The 24972-nt window shown below is 48.5% G+C and overlaps 1 protein-coding gene across 2 annotated transcripts in view; it reads right to left on the bottom strand.

Annotated features, from left to right (window-relative positions):
- The window catches only part of Tkt (transketolase), a 28683-nt gene extending 12564 nt beyond the window's left edge, over window positions 1-16119 (bottom strand). Inside the window, exons 1-5 of one of the 2 annotated variants that reach the window (XM_026388598.2) lie at window positions 15921-16007; window positions 7247-7288; window positions 5768-5885; window positions 4523-4636; window positions 3506-3603 (exon numbers count right to left, since the gene is read on the bottom strand). In XM_026388598.2, coding sequence (XP_026244383.1) covers window positions 3506-3603; window positions 4523-4636; window positions 5768-5851 — 296 coding nt within the window. In that variant the 5' untranslated portion in view covers window positions 5852-5885; window positions 7247-7288; window positions 15921-16007. Of the gene's footprint in view, window positions 1-3505; window positions 3604-4522; window positions 4637-5767; window positions 5886-7246; window positions 7289-15920 lie in introns of both variants that reach the window. The other variant, XM_026388597.2, reaches the window with a different exon arrangement.
- Window positions 16120-24972: the final 8853 nt, after the last annotated feature.

A 24972-nucleotide genomic window follows, 5' to 3' on the forward strand; every position in this document is an offset into this window, starting at 1 on the left:
TCTCTCTTTTTTTTTTTTTGAGACTAAACCCAGGGATGCTCTATCACTGAGCTACATTCTCAGCCCTTTTAAAATTTTGAAACAGGGTCTCCCTAAGTTAACCAAGCTGGCCTTGAACTTGAGATCCTCTCACGATCCTGAGTTGCTGGGATTAGAGGTGTGCGCCACCATGCCTGGCCTGGTGCATCTCTTCTGGGGACTCCACCAGGCCAGTCTATTGGTTCCCTGGCCTGGAGGGCAAGGCCTCAGACCTACACTTCCCAAAGGTCCTATTCCAGACCTGGGCTTTCCTGATATTGGGTCCTATCCTCAAGCTGTCTCCTCTCTCCATGGAGGTAACCCAGGGATCTTGAAGGGGTTCAGGTCTGGCACAACAGTTCCCACAAGGGATCACTTGGATAAGGCTAGGCCTGTCGGAAACTTGATATCCCCAAGAAATTCCAGAGCAGCAGACTGGTTGTTGACCCCACCGCAACCCACTTCCAGGGCAATCAGACTAAGTGGAATAGATTCCCAGCATAGCTCTGGAATTCAAGATTGGGACCAACAGGCTCAGGTCAGGAGAGTGTCTTAAAGCCCTAAGATGCTTGGACAGTGGTTAGAAACAGGAACGAGAACCTACAGAAACTTGGATTAACCATGAGCTGGTATTGCCCAAGGTGTTAGATTTAGGGGTAGGGACGTTACAAATGCGTAGTCATGAACTAAAGAGAAAGATGATGTTTGCAGCAGAACTGTTTGGGATTCATCTTACACATCCCACAGAGAATTGCCTGTGTGTGTCACGGTACATCCATGAGACTGAACACGATGTAATCATTAAAACTAGTTCTTGCTGGGCATGGTGGCACATGACTGTAACCCTAGTGGCTGGAGAGGCTGAGGCAGGATCTCGAGTTCAAAGCCAGCCTCTGCAACTTAGTGAGGCCCCAAGCAACTTAGCAAGATCCTGTCTCAAAATAAAAAATAAAAAGGGCTAGGGATGTGGCTCTGTGGTAAAGTGCCACTGGGTTCAATCCCCAATACCCAAAAACAAAAACAACTCCTAGCTCTTCACAGATAACATTGTGTGAAAACACTCATGATAAATGATTCCACCTTTTTGTTGTTGTTGTTGTTTAACTTTCAGACAGGATTTCACTAAGTTGCCCAGGCTAGCCTCAAAACTTAAAATCCTCCTGTTTCAGCCTCCCAAACAGCTAGGATTGATTATAGGTATGAAGCACCATACCTGACAAAGATTTAGTCTTTTTTTTTTTTTAAAAAAGAGAGCGTGAGAGGGCTGGGGATGTGGCTCAAGCGGTAGCACGCTCGCCTGGCATGCGTGCGGCCCGGGTTCGATCCTCAGCACCACATACCAAAAGAGAGCGTGAGGGAGAGAGAGGAGAGAGAGGAGAGAGAGAGAGAGAGAGAATTTTTTTAATATTTATTTTTTAGTTGGCGGACACAACATCTTTGTTGGTATGTGGTGCTGAGGATCGAACCCGGGCCGCACGCATGCCAGGAGAGCGCGCTACCGCTTGAGCCACATCCCCAGCCCAAGATTTAGTCTTAAAATGCAGAATATAATTTAAATATACATGAAGATTACTAGCTTCTAAGTTTATTTTTTACAATAACATGGAGGAAACCTAGCAATATATTGTTAGATTTAAACTAGGGAAGGGGCTAAGAATAAGAAAAATGTCCATTTCTTTTTTATATTGTTCTATATACCTTTCAAATGAGACGGCAGGTAGAAACAGTGCTCCGGATGCCTGGCCCAGGCTGATAATTTCTTGGTGACCTGGCCCCTTTCCCCAGGTAGTCTGAGGGACTAGGCTTTAGCCAATCTTGGCCCCAAGCCACCTAGGCCTCTGGGAACCCAGCTAAACCCCTTCTCCCTACACTGACTTGCTCCATTATGTGAGGGTCAGGAAATGATCTTTCATAGGGAATTATTTCAAGCAACTGTAGGGAATAATTAACTCACATGTCTGGTTCTAGGCCAACTAAAATGCTCTTAAACCCACATCCCATTCTTTGTGACTCTCTCTTCATTTCACGGTGAATCACTTCTGGGTGTAGCTAAGCTGCCCCAAAGCTCAGCCAGGACTGCAGAGGAAGACTGTGCTGCCAGGTGACCCTGGCCTGAGGGAGTCTGGGAGGGGTGTGGAGCCTCCTGGAGCCCCTGCCCCTGAGTTACAGCCTGCAAACAGCAGATGCTTCCTACAGTGTAGTGCGGGGCCAGGTTCCCTGCATCCACCTGCCCTTGGAGGACCCACTATCATGCCAGCCCACCATAGCCTGGCTGTGGCTCTTCCACAGGGTGGAGGGCTGCAGGGCTGGGTCCTTCATGCCTCCTTGGAGGCCAGGCCCCATGGGCCCTCCTCTAGGCAGCTCCCTATGCACTCACCTCCCCATACTCATTTCCTGTGCTTCCCTGGGGCCCTTTACAGAGTAGCTGGGGGACTCTGAATGTGCATCCTGGGTGTTTCCACCTCTGACCGGAGGGCCTAGGCAAGCATCTTACCTGTTTTCCTCATCTGTAAAGAGAGGTAAACTACTCACACTGCTCCTATCTCACAGGGGGCTTATCAAGGTGAAACCTGATCAAGAACATGGACACTAAGCACAGGACCTGGCTCTTAGGTAGTAAAGGAATGAAAGAGCCATTCTGGTGACCTGTATGCTAAGTATGTACTTATGCATTTACTTATGCACTTTGTCCAGGCTGGCCTTGAACTTGCAATTCTCTTGCCTCAGCCTCCCAAGTAGCACCACCATACCTGGCCTGGTAAATGTGTTTGGTGCTGGGGATTGAACCCAGGACCTTGTGCATGCCAGGCAGGCACTCTGCCAACTGAGCTAAATTCCTAGCCCGCAAGTGATTATTCTTAACAGCTCGCAACCCCTGCCCACCAGGCCAAATCTGGCCAGAGCAGATAACCTTATGACTGCTATCTGTCTGGGGGATAGATTATGGGGGTTCTATACAAACCAACTGAAATAACAAAAAATACCCAGCCAGGCTGCTCACCTACCCTCACAGGTCCAATCTCTTAAATGGCTATTTCTTCTCTAGCTGATAATAGGTGGCTCAAGTGCCAGAACACACAACCCAACCCTTTCCAAGACAAAAGAAAGTAGCTCAGGCCTAGGCTCTTGGTGACTGATCAGATATGGGGGTGGGGGAATGAGTCCTTCTGAGACTTCCAGGAACTGGGTTTAAGGGCAACACTGGGACTCCTCAGCTAAAGCACCCGGGGCTCAAAGGATGAGACAGGACCACGTACCCTGGCACATACCTGGCCTGCCAGTTACTACCAAGGGGCTCTGTTCCCATCTGAAAGGGACTGGCCATGGTACCTTCCCCACTAGGTCTTTGTAAGGGCAGGAGAGTCCACAGACTCAGCCCAGCCAGGCAAGAGGCAGTGCTAGGTGGTGGTGGTGGGGTCGTTAAAGCTGGTCCACTAAAGACCACTCCCATAACTATTGAGGGCAGGGTAGTGAGTAGGGGTGTTACCTGGCTTTGTCGAAGTATTTGCCTGTGTAGGCCATTCCACAAGCAGCCCCGAGGCCCTGGCCCAGGGAGCCAGTGGCCACGTCGGTGAACGCTTGTTTCTGTCATAACAGAGAACCACAATTACTCACATGGAAAGCAGAGAGCAGCACATTTTTAACTAACCCTCCAGTATCCCAGTTTCACCAGCCATTGGAGCCAGGGTAGCTACACCCCCATCCAGACCTGGTGAACTCATCTCTCTAGCAGGAGACCTTTCTCCACAATGTGACTTCTTATTCTCATACCAAAGTAATTGTGGGTGTGGGTTCAATTCCTAGTTTTGTCCTCTAATGAGCTGTGGGACCTCAGGATGGGGACTAACCCTCTGTGAGCCTCAGCTGTCTCATCTATAAACAGAGTCCACTTTATAAAGCAGCTAGAAAATTTGTGGCAAAATAGGTAGAACGTTGGGTTCTAGTTTCCAGGCCGAAGTGACAGTTCTGTGATAACTGATGAGCTCCAGTATTTGTAGGGATGCCAGTTGGCATCCTGAGGAACAAGCTAGGTTCCTTCCCTGGGGTGTCACCAGTATCCTGCTGCTACCTCCTTACTAGTGAAACTCTCTCCCCAAGCTGTATCTATCTGGTCTACAGTTGGGAAAGGGGTGGACAGTAGGGAAGAGAAGCTTGGGGAAGAGCACTCCATGAAGCTGACCCCATAACATTGCTGGCTGGGCCTCAAAGAGACTTGCCCAAGTTATACCTCATGTATGTATACGTCAAAATACATTCTACTGTCATGTATAGCTAAAAATTACAAATTAAAAAAAAAAGACTTGCCCTTCTGCACAGCAGGGGGGGAATTCAACATCCCCCCCCCCAAAGCCTACATCCCTCCCATCCCTCCTTACTCATCTCATTCCTGTCCTTTGCCTTAATACCTTCCGCGTCTCCGTGGGCCCCTGCCCTGCTCCCTTGTGCCTGGGAAAGAGAAAAGGTGGAGGCAGAGACCTGGGAAGCTCCTGGCGGGTACACGTACCGGGACAGGATGCCCGTCCAAGTCAGAGCTGATCTTCCTCAGGTTCAGGAGCTCGGCCTCAGGCAGGAAACCAGCTTCGGCCCAGACTGCATACAGGATGGGAGCTGCATGGCCCTGCCAGAAGATGGACAGTAGAGGGGGGGGTCAGATGGAGAGCTGGCACATGGGGCTGTTCCCAATGCACATGAACCCCAGGGCCTGGCGGAGCCGGCCGGCCGGGGTATCTGTTTCAAGGAAAGAAACAAGTGAAGGCCGTGTCTCCCATTTCATCCCTCTCCAGTCCCTTGGTTTCCAGCCCAAAATTCCCACAGCCAAGGCCGGGCACGCATTAAGACAGGTGCAGGGGGGTGCAGCTGGGCAGCTGGATGAGGCCAAAACCCCAACAGGCAGCCGGCTGCCCTAATCCTTGGTTTCTGGCATGAAACAGACTTGGACAGACTTCTAAGCTCTAAAGCCTGCCCCGAGAGACCAGAGGCTGCTGAGCCAGGCCTGAGGACAGGTGGATTTTGAGCAATCGGGGTATGGTTCGTGGCTGTGACTCTCACCCAGAAGAGGCAAGGCAGGGTGCCCCCATCCAAAACCCTGCTACTGTACAGCAGCACTCCTGGCGGGGGAGCAGGTGTGGCCCATCAGAGAGCTGGCACAATGTAGAAAAGACTCAGGCAGAAAGTCACCAAATTACCCCAGACCTGGATTCAAGTCCTGCCTGTTACTCCCAGATTGAGCAGGACACCCAGCCGGACATGGTTACCATAGACGTCCACCCCATTCCTTTGAGTTAGAGCCTTGTTAATATAGGGGCAGGGGGAGCCCTGGAAGGGCGACCTGTTAATTCAGTCACATGTTCCTTAGCTCAGGAAGTTTATCAGCTGAGTCAGCACAGAGCAAGACATTGAGAGAGGACTTAGACTGGGCATAGAATGAATAGCAAGTCTCTGCTGAGAACAGTCGCCATTCCAGGGCCCTTGTGACACAGAGCCCCAGGTGGAGGCTGGTTGGCAAAGAGCAGCTGGGATTTTTTTTTTTTTTTTTTGGTAATGGGGATTGAACCCAGGGGCACTTAACCACTGACCCACATCCAACCCTTTTAAAAATATTTTATTAAGAGACAGGGTCTCACTGAGTTGCCTAGGGCCTCACTAAGTTGCTGAGGCTGGCTTTGAACTTGTGATACTCCTGCCTCAGCCTCTCAAACGGTTGAGATTATAGGTGTGCGCCACCGCACCTGGCCAGCTGGACTCTTACCTTGGAAAGCACAAAGCGATCGTTGTGAGGGTTCCGAGGATCCTGAGACTTGTAGCGCATGGTATGGAAGAAGAGGACAGCCATTATCTCAGCGGCGCTGCAGCATGATGTGGGGTGGCTGTGGCCCAGGAGAGAAGACAGACATGTGCATCATGGCCCCAGCCCGTGACCTATAACTCTGACCAGGCATATAAGTAGGGACCTGGGGATGCATGTCCCAAGGAGGGTCTCATCTGCTTCACTTATCAGAGAGCCACATGCCCCATTCTCTGGAAGGGTGGCACAGGGTGAAAGGCTACCACTGGTTGCTTGGGAGTGGGGCCAGCCAGTGATGCCAGGTATTGCCATAATTTCCCAAGGGCATCAGGCCAGGCCCTCAGTCATGGCACCTGAAAAACTCTGGGCTCACATCAGAAGGAAGAAAGGGCCCAAGAAAGATCAGGCAGAACAGACCTGGCCCAAAGTCAGCATAGTACCTTATAGGGCAGGACAGGGGCTGGGGAGCAATCAGTGTTGGTAAGGGCCAGTTCCCTCACCGTGGGCTCCTAGGAGTCCAGGACTCAGCTGAGGAGTGACAGCACCTCTATAACTGATCAAAGAGCCACGTCCCAATGGGATTGTCAGGGTATGCCCACTTGTGAGGGACATCCTGACCTGCTCAGGGTACTGGTTCCCTGGGGTCATGGGGCAGGGTTTAGGAAGGCTCACCAAGTGACCACAAACCTCTGGCAGCCTCAACACACAGGTTTGGAAGCCTGAAAAATCAGGCTTTGGGCTTTCCAATCGGATGGCTGGGCTTCTTGACAGCTTCTTAGATGGGCATTTTGAGGGATGGTATAACACTTGCAACTATATTTTCATGCAGAACTTTAAAAGCAAAACATACAATCTCTTCTCCTACAAAGGCTACAATCTTAATAAATAAAAATCCCTTCTGCCTGTGGACAAGAACTGAGGTGGGACCTACAAAAGCAAGAACCCACACTTCTAGCCCTGGGCCCCCCTTTAGTTAGACTCTTGTTTTAAGAACCAAGAAGCTCCTGAACAAAGGAATTAACACTAGAAAGTGCAAGGATTACAGCCTAGGTAGGCAGGACCCACTTGATGAAGAGGGGTAGAGGCTGGGGTTCCTGCTTGGGCTGCTGCAATTCCTGGCTAGCCCTGGCGCCCTCTGGTCCAGTTCTTTTTAAGGCGTCAGACTTGGGGCACATGTCTCCCAGCCTCCCCCCACATGCAGCTCAGCCCAGCCTCTGATACTGCTCTCGGGGGGCACTTCACAACTACAACATGCCTAATGCCAAACCCAAGAGCACATGCGACATCTGGGGCTCACACCAGCCTCCCTCCTCCCCTGCAGCGGACCCCTACCGGGTTAGGGGTGAGTCACTCCCAGCACAGACAGGTTAGTAGAGGAATCTGGAGAACTATCCATGCTGGTTTAGTACCCACATCTCGGCACACAATCATCTTATACTTAACCATTTCTATGAACTCCCGGTCAGGGGGGAAAACACACTACACCTGAAAGAGGGAGGTGAGGACATGTAAATAAGGAACGCTTTTCTGCCTGGCAGGGACCCTAATCCCTGGCTCCCAGTGCCAACTTCAGCTGGAGAACTCACTCCCCGGTCTACACAGGCTCAGGCAGCCTCCTCCCCTTCCCCCCTCCACCCTAGAGGAGCCCCACTGGGAAAGCCACGGCCCCCTTATGATAAAGCCATAAAGTGGGGAAGGAAGCATGTGAGTCCTGGGCCAAAGAAGGAAGTCAGGAGTAGGGGTTTCACCCGCCCGTCCTCCTCTTGACCCCAGGGTGACATTCCACATGGCTCTGGCAGGACACAAGTACCTTTGGCATGTGGCAGAGGAATGCCCAGACTCAGACAGAGGGGATATGGAAGGAGGAAGTTGGTATTATGGTTTGGCTCATAAATGTTCCCCAGAAGCTCATGTGTTGAAAGCTTGGTCCCCAGAGGATAGTGCTACTGGGAGGAGGTGGAACTTTCAGAGGTGGGGCCTACAGAGTTGGAGGAAGTAGGTCGCTGAGCGCATGCCCTGGAAGGGGATATTGGGACCTTGGCTTTTTCCCCTTTCCAACGCTCCCACTCTCTCTGCTTCCTGGCTGCCATGATGTTCTACCTTGCCACAGGTCCAAAGTGATGGGGCCAAGTGACCGTGAAGCCCATGTTCGGCCAATTGCTGGCATTCTTTGTACCCACCAAGTAAACACACACAGAAGAAAAGATCCCTAGAAAAGAGGCATCCTCTCTGCTCCTCCCCAGAGTTTTCAAGGTTCTTTCTCAGCAAAGTGTCATGGGGTGGAGATACAGTCTGTGCCACTTGAGCTGCATGACTTGCTCATGTCATGTCCTCAGAGCTCAGCTTCCTCACTTGCAAATGTAGATGCTGTGAAGGGGTGCCCAGGGCACAAGTGAGAGAATGCTCGCAAAGCGCCCAGGTTACCACTAGCCACCATCAACAGCTAGGTTCTTCTAGTTCCTCATCTGCAAGCTGTGATGTGACCCAACCCCAGTCACTGGAGGCAAGAAGGGAAGGCAAAGGACTGAGATAGGGTTCTACTGAGATAGGGTTCTGTAAATTGTAAAATGCTGAACACACAGGAGATACAACTACTTTTAAGCTCAAACCACTAAAGGGCTATTAAGGGCCCAAAGCCTAGGAATCAGTGGCCTCAGGACACAAACTGGCTAGAACTAGAGAGGATACAGGGTCTTACTCTAGTGTCCACCTTTCTGTGCTACCTGGGGATTACCAGCAGACCTGACTGTGGGCAAATCCTATCCTGGCCTGAGTAGTACCTTCCAATCTCAATTAGTTAATCTATGAAGGGGTGTGGACAGCTTAGAACCAGACCCAATTAAGGTCTCTCAAAGACCCTTCCTTCTGCCCTCCCCCTCCAGGAGAACACATTCTTCCATAGGAAGTCTCTCTCATCCTTTGGCACTTTGTTTTCCCTGAAAGAAAGAGCCAGAGAAGACTGCTCCCACTCATGCTGGGCTCCTTCAAGAAACAAAGAAGTCAGCTTCCAATCCCAAAGTGGCCCCTCTTCGAAACACAGGCTGGGCCCTGAATTGTGAGAGGCCACAGGGTTTCTCAATGAATGAGCAAACTGAGGAAGCCAAGTACCCATCAAGGCCTTACCAAGGCAACCCCCAATACTTTAAAATTACAAAAGAAGGGGTAGGGGGAATGCTATAGAAAAGAAAGAAAAAAGAGTTGAAAACCAATAGCTAAGATCAATTTAAAAAGTCAGAAAAATGAGCAGGTGTGGTGGTGTTGACTCCAGCCTCAGCAACCTGGTCTCAAAATAAAATAGAACAAAAGGCCTGGGAATGTGCCTCAAGAGTTAAGCACCCTGGGTTCAATCCCCAGGACAAAACAAAATTTTTAATAGTGCTAGGGATGGAACCTAGGGCCTCGTGCATGCAAGGTGAGCAATCTATCACTAAACCACATCCCCAAACGAAGAGCTAGTTCTTTAAGAAAAAGAAAGACTGAAAATTTAGCAAACTTCAGACAGAGCAGGATCAAGAAAACAGGCCAGGCTTGGTGGAACATGCACATGATCCAAGCTACTTGGAGGCTGAGGCAGGAGGAGCACATGTTCAAGGCAAATATGGACAATTTAGGAATGCCTGCCTCAAAGAAAAAATAAAATGGGCTGGGAATGTAGCTCAGTGGTAGAGCACTCCTGGGTTCAACTCCCAATACTGAAAAAAAAAAAAAAAAAAAAAAAGACAGGAAGTTAATCAGGGCATGAACCTAGATGATAAAGTGCTCTGAATTACTAATGTCAATAAATTTGAGGGGCTGGGTTGTGGCTCAGTGATAGAGCACTTGCCTGACAAATGTGAGGCACTGGGTTCCGTCCTCAGCACCACATTAAAAAAATGAAAACAGAAAAATGTCTAGAGAAAAATATTTTACTCAAACTGTTTCAAGAAGAAATAGAAAACCTGAGTAATATTTTAACCATTAAGCCACATAAAAATAATATGCTGAAGATGCACATTCCTTAAGACCCAGCAGTTCCACCTGTAGAAACACAGAAAAATACATGCTCCACACTCTGGCAAATAAACAAGGGTGTCCCCACGCTGATGGCAATGGCATGACGTGGAACCTTCAACATGTCCATCAACAGAATAGATTAACTGCAATATATTCCATAAGGGAATACCATACAACAGTAAAAATAAATGACTTCCACTTCAGACCTAACACTGATGTTATTTCAATCAATAAAATATGTGAAAAAAGCACAGACTCACGGAGATAGCAAATTCACTGTTTATAACATACGTATATTATTTATGTTCTTTATGTACAAATCTATTTTTTATAATATTTGGGAAGGAATAGGGGATGCCAGGGTATTAGTGCTACAGAGTTGGCTCCTACCTTAAACGAACTGACTTCAGATCTCAGATGGTTTCTTCAGATATTTGCCTTATGTCACCACCTCCCAGAAGCCCTCTCTGACCACAATATCTAACAGCACCCTTCTTATCAGGCCCAGTGGCACACACCTGTAATCACAGGGACTCGGAGGCTGAGGCAGGAGGATCTCAAATTCAAGGCCAGACTCACCCACCTAGTGAGATCCTGTCTCACAATAAAAAAAAATAAAAAGAGCTGGGGGCCTTAGCTCAATGGTAGAGCACCTCTAGTTCAATCCCCAGTACAACAGAACAAAATTTTTAAAAATTAATGAAAGCACCCTTCTTCTCTTCACTCATACTGTCACCGCCTGGCACAATGTGCTTGCGTACAGCCTGGCTATCCTCCTGAGCACAATCTCTATGAGGACAGGGACTTTTGAGTCCTTTCACTGTTGTGTCTTCAAGCCCGAAAAGCATCTTGAACAAACTGAGTGCACAAGTGAATGATGAGGTATCCTGACTCTGGCCTCTGTGAACCTCCGTTTTCTTTCTGTAAAATGAAGACACTTGAATGTGATTGAATGAGGTAGTGTGTGTATAAAGAACACAGTCAAGTGTAGAGAAACTGGCAATCTCTCCATTAATATCAGCTCTCTGAGTATCAGAAATTAAGTCCAACCTCCTTCTCATCTTGAGAACAGGATCACTAAGGTCCACAGAAGGCAAGTCACTTGCCCAAGGACACATTGTCTGCCAGCAGTAAGCTCGGACAAAAGCAAACTGCTGGACAAAAGCAAACTGCTAAGTAAGAGAAACTGGTGAATGGATAAGCAAAGTGTGAAATACAGACACAATGGGATATTCGGCCACAAACGGTAATAAAGCACTAATTTATGGATGACTTCCAAGAGTTATGCAGAGTGAAAGAAGCCAGACCCCAGAGATCCCTATGTGGTTCTATTTATATGTAATGTCCAGAAGAGAGGAAAATAGACTGGTGGTTGCCTGGGACTGGGGTGGGAAAGGGGAGAGATGGCAAATGAGCAGAAAGGATCTTTGGGAGTAATGAAATGGACTAAAATTGGATGTGATAAATTCACAAAATTTTATTGTAAGTCAAACTTATTTGAAATCTCAGAGCTGTACACTTACAATATTATGATATGTAAATGATATCTCAATATAGCTGTTAATGACTTGTTTTTAAAAGGAGGAAAAAGGGTGCTCATGGGGCTGGGGATGTGGCTCAAGCGGTAGCGCGCTCGCCTGGCGTGCGTGCAGCCCGGGTTCGATCCTCAGCACCACATACAAAGATGTTGTGTCCGCTGATAAAATAAAAAAAATAAATAAATATTAAAATTCTCTCTCTCTCTCACTCTCTCTTTAAAAAAAAAAGAAAAAAGAAAGAAAAAGGGTGCTCAGAGTCTTGTGGAGGAAGTTCTCAGGTATCTGCACTTCCCTGACCAGTTGTGCAGCCCTCAGAGATTACATCCAGCCCATGAATGCAAGTGACTTCTGAGCAAGATGCCCCCCATGTGAGCCTTGGTCAGAGAGACCCACCTGCCAGCTTGCTTCATGCTGGGATCAGGCAGAGTGTGCCTAAGGCCCTGCCTCTGCAGACTGTCCTCGGATAGTGCTCTGATCATCTGGCACAGATAACTGCAGTCTGTGGCAACAAAAAAGTTCCTGATTTTGTGGGACCAGGTTCTGCTCAAATAGGCCAAATCCAGGGGCACAGTGAAGGGTTCACAGGCAGCCACCAGGATGTCTCAGCCAGACTATAACCAGGGGGCTGCATCTTGTCTCCGGCTTCAAGAAACCCTGACCATTAGCCCTGCTGAGTTCCGAGGTCACTGGAGCAAGGAACCCAGTCATTCCAGGGTACCTGGGCGTCTTCACACTGAGTTGAGTAATGGTGCTGCTACTGCTGGGGCAATTTCAACGACTTTGCTCTTGCCTCAATCAACGCCAGGCTGAAGGAGGTCCCAAGATGGTCTGAATGGAGAAGTAGGCCTAGGCAGCCCTTTTCTGCCCAGACAGGCTGTACCCACATGAGGCCAGAGTTTGGAGGGGAACTCTGAGCACTCAGCCAACACACCCCCAAATGCCAGAGCTGGGCAGAAGGGATACAACCCTTATCACTTCAAAGCCTCATGACCACCCAGAAGCAAAACCAATTAACAGTGGGTGGTAGGATCCCAGGGCCTGGTCACTCAGCTACCCCCAGCCCTGCTCCTAAGGAACTAAGTTTGAAAACCACTTGCTATAATTTAGATGCTGTTTGTCCCTCAAAGGTTCATGTGTTAGAGGCTTGGTCCCACTTAGGCAGTGGAGGGGTGGTGTGGAACCTTTAGGAGTGGAGCCTAGCGGGAGATCCTCAGTTAAATTGGGGGCATGCCCTTAGAAGGGACTATGGGACCATTTGCCCTCTCTCACTGGATGCGGGTAGCCTAACCTTATGATCCCAGTGATTTGGAAGGCTGAGGCAGGAGGATTATTTCAAGGCCAGCCTGGATAACTTAGTGAGATCATGTGTTTTTTTTTTTAAAAAAAAGCTCAGTGATAAAGTGTCCCCAGAACCATGTTGTTCGGACCCCCTCGGCATCTAAAATGAAAGTTTTAGCTAAATGAACCTTTCTTTATAAAAAGTTAGCTTGCTTCACGAATTTCACTATAAACTACCTATGAACCTCTCCATTAAAGATGGAAGAACTGAAGCTCTGGGGTGGGCAGGGCCTTCCCGAGGGCAAGGGTGCTTGGAACAGAGCCAGGTTGGATTCCTCTTTTCCTTGTACCCATCAGCTAGGTCTGGTCAAATGTTACTCTCTCCGAAGATGGGAGTCAGAAGTCCTGCCTGCCTTCAATTAGCTAGAATGACAGGAGTGTGCCACCATGCCTGGCTTGGGGTTTCCTTTTTCAAAAGCTTGGAGAAATTGGACCAGTTTCCTCAGCATGCAGAGAGAGATGACCCCAGAGACGGCCACTGTGAGCACTGTCTCAACAAAAAGTCCTCTGTGAAGGCTCTGTCCCTCCACCTCCAGGCCTGGCTCCTAACACAGAGGCCAGTGTCCTCACTTCCTGGGGTGTGGTGAGGTCCCTTGCACAGGGGGTTGGCAATGGCACAGGAGTGAGAAAACTGTCGAGAAATCAGGACTCCCTCCAAGAAATCAGGACTCCCCAAACCAAGAAACTGGGTCCTCAGTAACAGAACATCTGAATCCAGCCTCACTGGGTAACCAGCAAAGATTGTACCAAAGTCCTATTTTACTTGCAAATTCCCCCAGAAAAAAAGGGAGCACCCTGAGAGAGTGGTCAATTAAGCTGAGACTGAAGTCCAGACTAGGCCAGGACCTCAGAACTGAGCCTTTGCTTGATGGAACTCACCCACTGTAGTGGGGGAACAGCAGGCCTCAAAATAAACACTGGGAAACCCGAGCTCTGCTGGTGTCTCAAGCCTTCCTTGAATACTTATTGAACGCTATCCCCTGCCCCAACCCCTCCTCTGCATACACCTTTCAAAATCTCTCTTGTGACAGAGGTTGCATAGCAATGTTACTTCCTTCTGAAAAATAAGCTTTCTCTAAGTAAGTAATTCTTCCTTTTTTTGGTTCTGGGGATTGAGCTATATCCCCAGCCTTTTTTCATTTTGAGGCAGGGTCTCTCTAAGATGCTTAGGGCCTCACTAAATTGCTGAGGCTAGCCTCAAACTTATGATCCTCCCTAGTTGAAGTCTTTCTTGCATCTTTCACCACACACACACACACACACACACACACACACACACACACCCCACACATACACACACAGCTATTACAGGTTTAATCTTTTTTTTTTTTTTTTTTTTTTTGCAAATGGATACTTTTTGAGTTCAGTTGAATTCCTCCCTCAGGCTACAATGTAAACATGGGTTAACTCTTACTATCTTTTCCTGGTAGTAACTACATGATAAGGACCAAGTCCTACTGACAACTCTGCTTTGGGAGCCCCCTACAGTTTTGCTATTTCATTTCTTTCCAAATACTTTTCAAGCTAATATTGCCGTGACTGCACCTTACTTTCCCCTTTCCTATTTCCCTCCATTCTCCAGGTTGGTGCTGCCCACATGCCCAACAGGACTTCCTGTGATGTGAACTCCATACCAGATAGTACTCAACAGCTACAAGGCAAGTCACTTAATACACTAACTAGCCTCGGTGTCCTAGTCTATAAAATGTGAACATTACACAATCTATCTAAGTTTTTCTCAGAATGCAGTAAAGGATGCCAGAATCCTGGGCAGGCATATCTTATTTAGTCACATAAGATGCTCGGATGTGCAACACAAGTTACTAGATCCCCACAGAGTCTCTCCAGCTAGTGTCTCAGTGTCTCTCTCAGACCCTATGAAACGGCCAAGGAAGCAGATTCAGTACTACAGCACAAGTGACAAAGGTGTGCGAACACACCATGCACTGGAAAGTCCTGGGTGCCACTGGAAGTAAGACATAAGGGCAGAACTGATATAAACCTAGGAGAGATAATAGGTCCAAAGTATGCACAGGAGCAGGGTGAAGGCAAATAGCTTGCAAGAGTTCCAGGATCTTCTGAGAAGGTACAAATGGAGAGCACATACCCAACCTGGGCTTTCTTTTTTTTTTGGGGGTGGTGGTGGTGGTGGGAGGGGTTGTGGTGGGGGATTAAACCCAGGATTTCATGCATGCTAGGCAATCACTCTACCACTGAGCTACATCCCCAATTCTAATATGTCCTACATGAAACTGGCCAGAAACCCGAATCTTTTTGTTCTAAACACAGGCTTGGTTGGAAGATCCTTAGAAATCACTCCTTACCCAGCCCCTCATATCATTTCATTACCCAGCACCTTGCTGTTTGAGTAGTTTTATATTTGGCCCCAAGAGGAGCACCAGAATCCTTGAAACCACCTAGTGTGTGTGGAGGCATTAGTACCCAGGACTTCATTCCCCCTGCGGGGACCCTGGAACTCTTTCATTTAGTCTTCCAAATACTCTTCTTTCTTTCCACTAAGGCCAGGTTCTGCGACCACGTGCCACCTCCCTGCCCCCACCATGGCCTTCCCAGCAGTTCCTGATCCAAACTAGGACCCCAACCCATGAGTGATAGGAGCGTGAGGCAATGACAAAGAGGATGGGGAAGTGTCCTTTGAAGTGCTGAGAAAGACAGGACGGGAGTCTCCCGCAAGATAGTGGCTTAAAACAGTAGTTCCCGAAATGGACAGCGTGGACTCAAATTCCAGCTCTGGCTGTGCGCGACCCTGGAGAACTCGGAGCCTCAGTTTCCCCAACCGCCAGGCGGAATGTTACCAGTGGCTTGTGGACGGGCTAAGAAGGCCGCGCCAGCAGCACCGGACCCGGAGAGCAATAATGGTGGCCTTCCCGCTATGGCCGCAGAGGGAGGCCTCGCCAATCACGCGTCCCCACCCCGAGCCACCGTGCAGAGAGGGAAACGCAGTTTGAGGTTGCACACCGGCCTGCGGCGCTCCAGGGACCGAGGCCCACGCGGCCGAGCCGGTAGCTGGGCCGCGAGTGCGCGGAGCAGCGGAAGGCGCCAGCGCCCGGAGCCCCGCGAGGCGCACGCCTCCGCCATCTGACAACGCCCCTGCCGGCTCCCTCAAGGTGGCAGAGTGCAGCGCGACACGGAACCGGCGAGGCCTTAGGAACAGCTTCCCCGCCTAGTCTGAGCCCCGCCGCGCCGGGCGCCCCTCCCCGGGCCCGCGCCCAGCGCTCGGCGCTCACCCGGAGCCCGCGGCAGTGGTGGCTTGGATGGAGCTGATGCGCAGGCGGTTAGCCGTGTCCTTCAGGGCCTGCAGCTTCTGCTGGTCAGGCTTGTGGTAGCCTTCCATGGCGTGGCCGGGAGAAGGACAAGGAGCCGAGGACAGAGACCCAAAGAAAGCTGCTCAGGCAGCAGTGACTGGCAGCGGCCGAGGCCGGGTGCCGCGCGAGGGCGCGTTAAGACTCCCTAGGACCCGCCCATGGGGCGGGGCGGGCGCTGATCACCCGAGGCGGACGGGCGACGCCGGCCCCGCCCCCTGCCTTCCCCCACCTTTGCTGGGCACCTACTGGCTGCTGGGCCCCGGGTGACAGGCTGAGCTTCTCTGATGGACTTAGCCACACCCACGTTAATACCGCCGCCGCCACTAGCACCATTCCAGGTTCTAGGTTTGGCTCAAAGTTTGGCTATTTGACTCGGAAAGCGCTTTCTTTCCTCCAGTCTTGGGTGGAGAGAGGAGGTAATCATTGGCAATCCCACTTTACAGATGAGCTAATTGAGACATGGCAAGGTCAATCAAGATCACAGGTCTGGTGAGTGTCAGGCTCTGCCCCAGCAGATCAGCCTCAGCTCTAAGAAAGACCCAGGCCTTATTTGGAGCATGAGAAGACACTAGAAGTAGTACTGAAAATACTGGCTAATGGTAACTGAGAAATTACTAGGGGCACGTTTTTCACAGATTAGTAAGATCTAGAAACACAGCTGACTCCTAAAAAGATTAATAGGTTTGCCTGCAAGGCTGTAGGGACAGAAGTACCCACCTTTGCTGTTACCAGATCTTATGGTCCCCAGAGGGATGAAGACCCCAAGAGTAGGGGTGTCTACAGATGCTGTCTCATGGAAACCACATACTCCATTTTAGGAAAGATAAGCCCCTCGAAAGGGTGACTGAGCAGAGGGCTGAAACTCTGAGACAAGAGAGGCATCAGTGCCAGCCCAGCCTGGGGACCCCCAGTGTTTTCTGCATAGCCCATACCTAGAGCCCTGGTCATGAGATAATGGCCAGTCCTCACCTAGATGTTCCTCAGGCTCCTCCCCCACCATGCCAAATTAGACACCAAGTGTGGTATCTCATAGCAATTAGCTCCTGCTGGTCCAGCCCAAAAAGGCTGGCCCCATGACATCTGGTTAGCAAGGACTGTGGACTTGGATTGAAGTGATGTGGCCCCTAGGCATGCCACCCTGACAGTCCTGACAGGCGCTAGGTCCTCTGCCCTTAGATAGTGCATGTCTGGTAAAAGAGACTAATTCTAAAATGTTTTGAGGGCTGGGGATGTGGCTCAAGCGGTAGCGCGCTCGCCTGGCATGCGTGCGGCCCAGGTTCGATCCTCAGCACCACATACCAACAAAGATGTTGTGTCCGCCAAGAACTAAAAAAAAAAAAAAAATACTAAAAAAAAAATTCTCTCTCTCTAAAATAAATAAATAAATAAATAAATAAATAAATAAATAAATAAAATGTTTTGAAAGCTCTGTGCTTCCAACTCTGTGGCTCCTGGGGCAATAGCTCCCTATTTCAAACCTCAATTTCCCCATCTACCCAATGGGACTATTCCTGGCCTCTCTGCACCTACCCTAGTCTCGGATGAGGGTACAGGCTTCATTGTGGCGCTGGGGACAGAGTAATGATGGAAAGAAAAATGATTCTACCCCACCATGGGACTCTGGAACCCGGGGGAGGGCTTCCTCTCATCCTGAGGTTCCACAAAAATGGGGCCCACCCACTTCATCCTGGATCTTGGTCGTATTTTATTGTTCTTAAACCTCCCTAAGGTCAGTTTAGGAACCAACACTCTGTTTGTCCACAGCAGTTCCACTGTGCCTGGGTCCTGGGTCTTCAATCAGACATGCGCACCTTTTAAATCACATGACACTTGAAAGGCCAACCTTGGATCCTGCCTTATTTCCAGCCGCCATCTTGCTCTGCTCCCCTCACACCCTCAGCTATTTTCAGCTTTCACTTTTCCCATTCACTTTCTCTATGGTCTTCAGAGAAAACTCCTGGTTTCCCCCAACTTATGCTCCCATCAATCCTCCTCCACTTTTGAAATAAAATTCAGCCCCTGCCCCCCACCCCAGCCTCTCCTATTTTCCTGTTCTCATGCCCTCCACCCCATCCATTCCAGCTCACTAGTCTTCTTCCTTTCCTTAAAAAACATCAAGTTCATGTTGACTACAGTGATGCATAGCCGTATCCCCAGCAATTTAGAAGGCTGAGGCAGGAGGATCACAAATTCAAGACCAGCCTCAGCAACTTAGTGACACCTGCCTCAAAATTAAAAAAAAAAGAAAAAGAAAAAGGAAGGAAAAGGACCAAGGACACAGTTCATTGGTAAAACATCCCTGGATTCAAAAACCACCAAGCTTGCTAGACACAGTGGCTCATGCCTGTAAACCCAGCAGCTTGCGAAGCTGAGGCAGGAGGACTTAAGTTCAAAGCCAGCCTCAGCAAATGAGCATGGCCCTAAGCAACTTAGCAAGATCCTGTCTCTAAATAAAATATTTTTTAAAGGGCTGGGGGTGTGGCTCAGTGGTTAAGCCCCCACCCCCCTTCAATTCCCAGTACCAAAAAACAAAACAAAACAAAAAAACCATTAACCTCTCTCTCTCCCTCCCAGAAGTTTCATATCTGTTGTTCCCTGAGCCAGTAAAGTTCTTCTCTCAGCTTGTATGTTGCCAGGATCTAGAGCAGCACCTCCTTCTCCTTATGTGACCAGAGACTCTGTTGGGTTCTTCTTCAAACTGCATCATTATTGTTGTTGTTGTTGTTATTATTATTATTATTATTATTGGAATTGGGGGTCAGAACACTTAGCCACTGAGCTACATCCCCAGCCCTTTATTTTTATTTTTTATTTTGAAGCTGGATCTAAGTTGCTTAGGACCTCACTAAATTGCTGAAACTATCCTCAAACTTGTGATCCTCCTATCTCAGCCTCCCAAGTTGCTGGGATTGTAGGCATGCACCACTGAGCCTAGCTCCACAGGCATTATCAGCTCCAGGAGATCCAGGATGAGATCTCTTGTCCCTGGCTCTATCCTCAGGGATGAGAATTGTCATTCACACATAGCAGGCACTCAATAAATGCATGTAAAGTGAAAGTATCATTATAAAATCATAAGCCTGAAGTCATGCAGCCAGCAAGTATCAGATCTGTACCCAGGGATAGAAGGAATCACAGAGACCTCAAGGGAGGGAATCTGTCTGTTCTAACTGGTGCCCTCCATTCTGGCCTTTTAAAAAGTTGAGACGCAAAGGTGCTCTGTTGGAGGATAGGAAGTGGCACAGACATCCTGATGTCAGCATCAGGTGACAACAAAAGCCACAGCAACCTGAAAGCAGAGATAGATGCTGAAGTCTGAGCTGTCCCACAGGACCCATGAAGTGCCTGGGGCAAAGAGCACCCTCCAGGAGCCAGGAAGGTACAATGAACTCTGTGAGAGTCCCCCACAACTGGCTCCCTAGGACCTCCTGGATCACCAAGACATACTTGAGCTGAGCATGGTGGCACATGACTGTAATCCCAGTGGCTGGGGAGGCTGAGGAAGGATGATCTCAAGTTCAAGGCCAGCCTCAGCAATTTAACAAGACCCTAAGCAACTCAGTGAGAACCTGTCTCTAAATAAAATTTATATATATATCTATATATCTATATATATCTATATATATCTATATATATCTATATCTATATCTATATATCTATATATCTATCTATCTATATATCTATCTATCTATCTATCTATATATATATATATATATATATATATATATATATATATATATTGCACACACACAAACACACACCTGAGAGGAAAATAGGAGTGAGGGGTGTCATGTAGCTGAGTGTTGCCACCGAGTTGGTTATTGGCAGGAGATTGGCTTTGGGCACTAGACAGTGCTGACTAAAGCCTGCTGGGGTGGAATGTGGAACAGGAGGATTCTGAGCGTGCCTCAGCAGGAAATTCCAGGACCATTTAGCCAGGCTGGCAGGGGTGAGTGGGATGGGAGAAGGGCCATGCAGGTGCATCGATGCCACTTCTGGGGGAACCTATGGGGACCTGAAAGGGCTGCACTTGGGCCAGGAGTGAGGAAGCCCAGGTTTTAGGATTGTCACACACACACACACACACACACACACACACACACACTCATATTCTCAGACACAAACATGGGCACTTCCTTGCACATCCTCACACTCAGTCTTGTGTTCTCCTGTGCATACCCAAGGCACTCACTCTCACTCACCCTCTCTCACACTGGTACGCATACCCAGATCCCTCTCCTGTTGCACCTGTCTCGCCCTGCCCTGGACAGTGCCGGTGGCATCACCACAGCACCTTCTTGGCCCTCCTCAGAGTCCACAGACCTTGGCAAAGGCTCAGGGAAGAGTCAAGGCCCAGTTCTTTCTGCTGTCAGCCCCAAGGCTGGCACACCCTAAGACCTGAAGGCCCAGGCTCTTGCAGCAAAAGCCTCCGCACAAGCTGGACACCATGGTTATAATCCCAGTTGCTCAGGAGACTGAGGCAGGAGGATCGTGAGTTCAAAGCCAGCCTCAGCAACTTGGTGAGGCCCCAAGCAACTCAGCGAGACGTCTCTAAATCAAATATAAAAAGGGCTGAGGATGCAGCTCAGTGGTTAAGCACCCCTGGGATCAATCCCTGGTGCCAAACAAAACAAACAAACAAACAAAAAATGCAGATCTTTGGGTACCGCATCAAGCTTCCTGAATTAGCCTCTGTCATGGGGCCTAGGACTCAGCACTGTTAATAGGACCCTCTCTTGTGTTGGGGTTCTGGGAACTCTCCAGCGAAAAATGCAGGCCAGTCTGCTATGACTTTGGTTTCTGGAGCTGGACAGCTTTAGGTTCAGTGCTTTCCCAAAGGACTGATTAATTCTTAAAGACTGTACCACTCAATTCTGGGATGGCTGTGAAACTTTTTTTTTTAACCAGGGATTGAACTCAGGGACACTTGACCACTGAGCCTCATCCCAGCCCTATTTTGTATTTTATTTAGAGACAGGGTCTCACTGAGTTGTGTAGCACCTCGCTAAATTGCTGAGGCTGGCTTTGAACTCATAATCCTCTTGCCTCTGCCTCTGGAGCTGCTGGGATTACAGATGTGTGCCACCGTGTCCAGCTGATGATACATTGTTAAGGGAGTGAAAGTGAGAGATAGAGCAGGAGGTAGAGCCTTTTTGTCAAGAACAAATAAAAGCCCAGCCTGGTGGCATATGCCTGTAGTCCCAGTGACACAGGAGGCTGAGGCAGGAGGATTGCAAGTTTGAGGTCAGCCATGGCAACCTAGTGAGACCTTGTCTTGGGACAAAAATTAAAATAAAATAAAGTAAAATAAATAGGGTTTGGGGTGTAGCTCAGTGGTAGAGGATCCCTGGGTTTAATTCCCCAGTACCATTAAAAATAAAAATAAATAAATAAAAGCACGTGTGTACATTTATGCACTTGGGTATCATTTATATGGTCAAAGCAAAAAGCCTACAAAGATAGTTTCCAAGCTAAGGTGGACTTGGGAGGGTGGGAGTGAGTTTCTTTACCCATTTCTTTTTTGTTGTTGTTTTTGGGATATAATGGCAATGAACATAGTTGGCTTTTATAATCAAAAAAAAAAGAAAGGAAAATAAAATTCCATCTTGAAAACATTATTGAGGTTGGGGGGGGTGCATTTGTATGAATGTACTTTTTCTTTTCATTTCCCACGATTATGTAAAGCTGTGCCTGGGTTTCATAAGCCAGGCTGCTGCCTGGGAGGTTTTTGGGTTGAGAGCAAAGCCCCGGGCTGTGTGGGTGCCCTTGCCCTTGCTTGGCTATCTGCATGCAACTCAGGACAAAGCTACTCTGATGTGCCCCGGCATGTCTGCTGTCCGCTGAACACCGAGTGGGCATCGATGAGGCGTGAATGGCCCCAAGCAGCTGCGTTCCTGAGTGACAGGGCTGGGCATTGCTTTGGCAGGGCTGGGTCCATGTGTGTGTGTTCCCGGGGCACGCCTGGGCTGGGTGCTGTGAGCCCCAAGCCAGCACAGGGCTCGCAGTGCAGCAGACACTAACTTTTATATCCTTGGGACACTTCCTTTGACTCAGGTCCAGGGCTCTCTGCCAGCAGTGGCCTGAGATGAGTCCTTGAGGGATGATTGTGCAGGCTTGTCTCTTTTGAGGTAAGAACACTATTTGTTCAACTCACTCATAAGAACCTCTGATTTTTCTGTATTTGTTTCTATTTCTTTAAACAATTTCAATTTCTGATCATAAAAGTAAAACATATAGCCAGGCACAGTAGTGCATGCTTGTAATCCTGCAATTTGGGAGGCTGAGGCAGGAGGATCATAAATTCAAGCCTGGCCTCTGCAATTTAGCAAGATTATGTCTCAAAATGAAACATAAAAGAAGCTGGAAATGTATTTCAGTGGTTAAGCACCCCTGGGTTCAATCCCTAGTAACAAACAAGACAAAAAAAGTAAAACTTACTCATTGTTAAAACCTAAAAAATACAGAAAATTTAAACTTAAATTAAAATCATGCAAGATTCCACCCAAAGAGAACCACTGTTAAAAACCATTTGTTCGGAGCTGGGGGTGTGGTTCAATGGCAGGGTGCTTGCCTAGCATATGCAAAGGCCTGGGTTCAATCCTCAGATCTCCAAGGAAAAGAAGTCATTTATTCAATTGACAAATATTGTTTATTGTAATTGTTATTGTCTCAGGAGAAGGGCCCAAGGAGTACCCACAGGGAAGGGGGAATTTGACTCAGGACTGGCTGGTTTCTTGGTTCTTGGCATAAGTGACAAAAAAGGATTTCAGCATACCAAAGGCATAGACAGAGGTTTACTTAAGAAGTAGATACACATTCAAGAGAGAATGCAGTGGGTGTGGTGGTGCACGCCGGTAATCCCAGCAATTTGGGAAGGAAGATCACCAATTCAAGGTCAGCCTTGGCAATTTAGTGAGGCCCTAAACCATTTGTGAGACCCTATCTCAAACTAAAAAATAAAAAGGGCTGAGATTGTAGCTCTGTGGGAAGGGACCTCTGGGTTCAATCCCTAGGGTGGGGGGAAAATATATATATACACACACACACACCCCAAATAGATACCATTTTTTACACTAGCATTTTAGAATTCTTCAGACATCTTTTTTTTTTTTAATTGAACTCAGGGGTCCTTTATCACTGAGCTACATTTTTAGCCCTTTTTATTTTTTTATTTTGAGATAGGTCTCACCAAGTGGCTTAGAGCCTCACTAAACTGCTGAAGCTGGCATTGAACTTGGGATCCTCCTGGCTCTGCCTCCCAAGTTGCTTGGATTTCAGTCGTATGCCACCGTGCCTGGCTAAAGACATCACTTTTACTAGCTGTGTATTGTCCAGTCATAGGGCTTTTTCCTAATTTATTAACTATTCCTACAGATGAGTGGACTATTTTCAGTTTTTCACCATTACATGCTACTCTGAATTTTGTTGCCTATCTCCTTGTCCTTCCGTGAGATTACCGCCTAAACCAGAGTTCTAAATGAGAAACTACTGGGTCAGAGGGTGGCAACCCTTCCAGGGCTCTGGATACATATTTGGCAAAGAGCTCCCCAGAAAGTCTGGTTCTGCTGGCTCAGTCAACTTTTGCCACTAACTGGTGAGGTCTCATTGTGGGCTTGGGAGAGAGAAGACAGAGAGGGGATCCAGAGCCTACTTGGCTGTGGCTGGATCTTTATCCTTCCTTGAGCCTCAGTTTTTCCACATCTGTAAAATGGGCTTATTCTTGCAACACAGAGGTTGGGTTCTCCCATCGTGCCTGGCCTTGTGTGCTGGGTTAGAAATTTGTGGGGCTTTTCTCTGTCTGGGTCTGGAAGGTTGAAAGACCGCTAACATGTTCTAGTAAATGATTTCTTCGGGCAGTGAAGTGTAGGGGTGGGGAGGGTCTTGGACCCTGGTGACCAGGAAAAAGGCAAGTGGAATGGCCAGGCAAGGTGGCCCATTCCTTTTGGTTGAGGCAGGAGAATCACAAGTTTGAGGCCAGCCTGGACAACTAAGGTCCTTTCTCGAAATAAAAAATAAAAAGGGCTCAGTGGGCCTGGGATTACAGCCCCTGTAATCCCAGGGGCTCAGGAGGCTGAGGTAAGAGGATGGAAAGTTCATAGCCAGGGCTGGGGATGTGGCTCAAGCGGTAGCGCGCTCCCCTGGCATGCGTGCGGCCCGGGTCCCCCTAGAACTAAAAAATAAATATTAAAAATTCTCTTTCTCTCCCCTCTCTCACTTTCTCTTTAAAAAAAAAAAAAAAGTTCATAGCCAGCCTCCACAACTTAGGGAGGCCCTAAGCAACTTAGGCTCTGTCTCAAAATAAAGTATGAAAAGGGCTGGCGATATGGCTCAACAGTTAAGTGCCCTGGATTCAATCCCCAATATAAGGGGGGGGGGGGGCAATGAGAGGAGAGAAATGGCAGGGTTTTGCAGATCCTTTTCTCTAGGACATGTGCAGACTTTGGGGCACTGTGCACTAGGCTGGTGGGAGTCTCATTCAAGGGAGGAAAGGGTGGGAAAGGGAGCCCAGAGACAGGAGAGAGTCTCTCTGGTCTCTTTCCTGGGAGCCAGTTCAACCAAGCACACAAGGCTTTCTTGTCTCTTGACTTCCTCTTGTGCTGACTTTATTTTTTAATATTGACATATGATAACACATCATGAAATGGGTTCCCTTTTTTCCCCCTCCACCATTAGGGATTGAACTCAGAGGGATTCTACCACTGAGCTTCACCTTCAGTCCTTTTTTGGAGGGGCGGGGAGGTACCATGGATTGAACTCAGGGGCACTCGACCAGTGAGCCACGTCCCCCAGCCCTATTTTATATTTTATTAGAGACAGGGTCTCACTGAGTTGCTTAGTGGCCTCACTAAATTGCTGAGGCTGGCTTTGAACTCGCAATCCTCCTGCCTCAGCCTCCCGAGCCACTGGGATAACAGGCGTGCACCACTGCGCCTGGCTCATCTTCAGTCCTTTTAATTTCCATTTTAAGACAGGG

The sequence above is a fragment of the Urocitellus parryii genome, chromosome 3 (genome assembly GCF_045843805.1).
Source record: "Urocitellus parryii isolate mUroPar1 chromosome 3, mUroPar1.hap1, whole genome shotgun sequence".
NCBI classification, from domain to species: Eukaryota; Metazoa; Chordata; class Mammalia; order Rodentia; family Sciuridae; genus Urocitellus; species Urocitellus parryii.